This window comes from Penaeus monodon, chromosome 33 (genome assembly GCF_015228065.2).
Source record: "Penaeus monodon isolate SGIC_2016 chromosome 33, NSTDA_Pmon_1, whole genome shotgun sequence".
Taxonomy (NCBI): domain Eukaryota; kingdom Metazoa; phylum Arthropoda; class Malacostraca; order Decapoda; family Penaeidae; genus Penaeus; species Penaeus monodon.
This window is the reverse complement of record NC_051418.1, coordinates 8,701,837-8,704,802: the sequence shown is the minus strand read 5'-3', so window position 1 is coordinate 8,704,802 and position 2,966 is coordinate 8,701,837. Positions and strand designations below refer to the sequence as shown.

At 36.4% G+C, this 2,966-nt stretch overlaps 1 protein-coding gene across 1 annotated transcript in view; it reads left to right on the top strand.

The window, feature by feature from the left end:
- LOC119593981 (rotatin-like) overlaps positions 1 to 2,966 on the top strand; it is a 50,058-nt gene that overhangs the window by 37,786 nt on the left and 9,306 nt on the right. The window contains exons 27-32 of the mRNA XM_037943003.1: positions 950 to 1,248; positions 1,424 to 1,519; positions 1,620 to 1,823; positions 1,915 to 2,116; positions 2,271 to 2,512; positions 2,719 to 2,856. Of these exons, the coding sequence (XP_037798931.1) occupies positions 950 to 1,248; positions 1,424 to 1,519; positions 1,620 to 1,823; positions 1,915 to 2,116; positions 2,271 to 2,512; positions 2,719 to 2,856 (1,181 nt within the window). The remainder of the gene's footprint in view (positions 1 to 949; positions 1,249 to 1,423; positions 1,520 to 1,619; positions 1,824 to 1,914; positions 2,117 to 2,270; positions 2,513 to 2,718; positions 2,857 to 2,966) is intronic.

The window sequence follows — 2,966 nt, the reverse complement described above, 5'->3', positions numbered from 1 at the left end:
GTTGCCAAATACAGTATGTTGGAATGTTTAGTATGTGCTATTATTTTTTCTTTGGTCTTGGTTTTGACTTTAGGTTTTCCTATATCTTTTATAAACAAGTGTAGGAGATAACCCTATATTATGTAAAATATATGTTAGGGTGTATATATACAACTCTAGTCCAGTTGATATTATATATACTCTAAAGTAGTCCTCTAAAATGTAGCATAAAATGTCTGATAGCGACCAAACAAGAGCCCATGTAGTGCATTTCAGATGTTACAAATAGAAGTGCAGAAAGTAGTTGAGAAGATATAAGAAACTACTGTAATGTCAATTGATAGATCAAAGAAGTGTATTCTGTATTCAGGATATATGTATATGAAAAGCTTGAAATGAATACTTCTCAACACAACATCAGTCTTCACTCTAGCACTTCTTTACATTAAAACAAGGCTGACAAAACAAAATAAAAATATGATACATGCAACTCTCAAAAGTCCATTAAGAATGCAGATTTGGTAAATGACAAAACAGATTCATTTGGAGAAACATTACACTCAAGGAAATAAATGCAGATAGAAAAGCCAAATCATCAGCTACATTACCACCAACTTAATTTTTTTCACTCTAACAAGATCATGTAAGCCATTTAATAAGGAACATCTAATGTATACTGCAAATGGTAAAGTTTGTGTATATAGAGTCAGAATGTCATTGTCTTTGGTAGAGATGATAATGAAAATATAAACAAGTATGAAGGTGATTTTCTCATATCAATGTAATCTTCATTGTGCTTTTATGCTACAGTAGCAGTCCATTATGATTTTCCATATATTGCTATTAAATAAGCATATTGCAGTTTTTTTTTTTCCAGCCAAAAGTATCCTGTTTGTTATTTCATTATTTTTGCAGAATAATTTCACATTTTATCTGGCAGTATAGTATATTCTCAATTATATCCACTTAGGTTTAGAAAGCACCTCCATCAACATGGTCTGCCTGGAGGTGCTGACATCCCTTGTATGGGCAGGAGACTGGGGTGCTGCACACATTCTCGAGTGGATTTCAGTGTCTCCTGTCCACACCCTACAGCCAGTAGTAGCCTCCCTCCACAGCACAGCCCCTCTTGGTCTCCAGGCTGCAGCAGCTTCATTTTTGTCCAGTCTTCTTGCAAGTGTCTATTCAAGTGACGTTACAACTCATCATGATCAGGAAGCTACCCTTACAAGCATCTTAGATGTGCCGGTCAGATTATTGAATGATCAGGTAATCATGTTATTCATTGGTTTAGTACAGTAAAGAATGTAATTTACATGTCTTGTAAAAAATATTATTACTTTTGAATGTGTAAAATGGCATGGTAAGCATATTAATGTAAGATCTTTTTGTTTGTGTGTCCCCTAGGTTCAGTTAATTTATTAAACTTATTTTTGGATTTAAGGATGTTTCTCCTGGTTGGGAGCTCTGCAGACATCTGATCCAGCTTGTGTGTAATGAACATGAAATCAAGGACACAGCAAGCAACACTACAGGAAAGGTAATTTATGCAAGACTATTGTATATAGCTTTTACTTGGAACAAATAATGATTTCTTTTAATTAGTGAATTTACATTAATATCATGCTGTATTTCCGCAGCTAAAAGGGAGTCACAGTCAAGAACATCAGCACCTCCTCCTTGAATGTCTGAAGCTTCTACTCCTGGCCTCAGAAGGTGCCAGAGAAGCAGCACATCATTTGCGTCTCTCATTCATTCCATTTCTGATGAGGCCTTTGTCACAGCTAACAAACAAGATCCAAAACATCAACATTCACATCACTACTCAGCTTATGAATAAAAAGGTAAATTATTAGCCCTAGTATTCTCATGATTTGAATCTTTCTTTGCTCTCTGGTACTTAGTTACATTAAAATTATATAATCTGGTTTGCAGGAGATTAAGGAAGATGCCTATATAGCAATTCAACATCTAGAAGTGGCCAACAACTGGGTAAAAGGCAAGGGATGCTGGATGGAAACTGTAGGAGAGGTCCTGATCCCTCTCCTTCACCAGCTGTGGACTCCAGCCCTACGTACTCCTCCCCTCCTCACAGCCATGTTGACATTCATGGTGACTGCTTCTGCACACCATCAGGGTAACTAGTTACACTGTTCTAACCCATATTTGATACTAGTTTCAAAAGTTTTATAACAGTATACATGACTACTAGTGTAGTCTGATTCATTCATGTTGTAAAGAGAGATGGTATTCTGTTAAGTAATATGTTTGTAATATTCTTTTACTTTCAGCCTGCTTGTTCCTGACACGCACAAGTGGACTGCCAGGTGTAGCACTAAGTGCCACACGCACAAGCAGACCTCTATTAGCATGTGTTACTACATTAGTTTGCCAGCAGTTAGCAAGACTCCCTAATTATACCAGGGTATCACATATAGGTTTCAAAGATCTACCCAAAGAGAGATTTATTCAGTCTGTCTCATTATTAACTAATTGTGCGAGGTTGCAAGAATGTACTCTAATTATGAACAAGGTAATTATTACAAAGCAGTCTAGTTTTTGTGACATTGAAATAAAAGAAACATTTTATGACTTTAGCAAATTCTCTGGAGAGAAAGTTGTGACCTGTCAGGAGTCACAAGGTTACCATGAAATTTAAAACTTCCATATTAAGCTCGCACCACATGCTATCCTCGTCATCATAATGTTAGATAAACTTAGTCTTTATTATTCCTGCAGTGTGACCTAGTAAGTGCCCTGATGAAATGGCTAGACAGTAAACAGGCATTGGAGGATGGCATGACAGTCACAGGCAGCATTGTCAAGCTAATGGTTGTTCTCACCTCACACCAGGAGGTGCAGATGTCTGTCTGCAAGGTAAGTTTTCAGTATTTTTACAATTTGGTTTGGTGATCTTCCTTGTTTCTTTCACAACTTTTACTAATACAAAAATTTACAACCTATTTCCTTTGTATCCTCTAAAGATT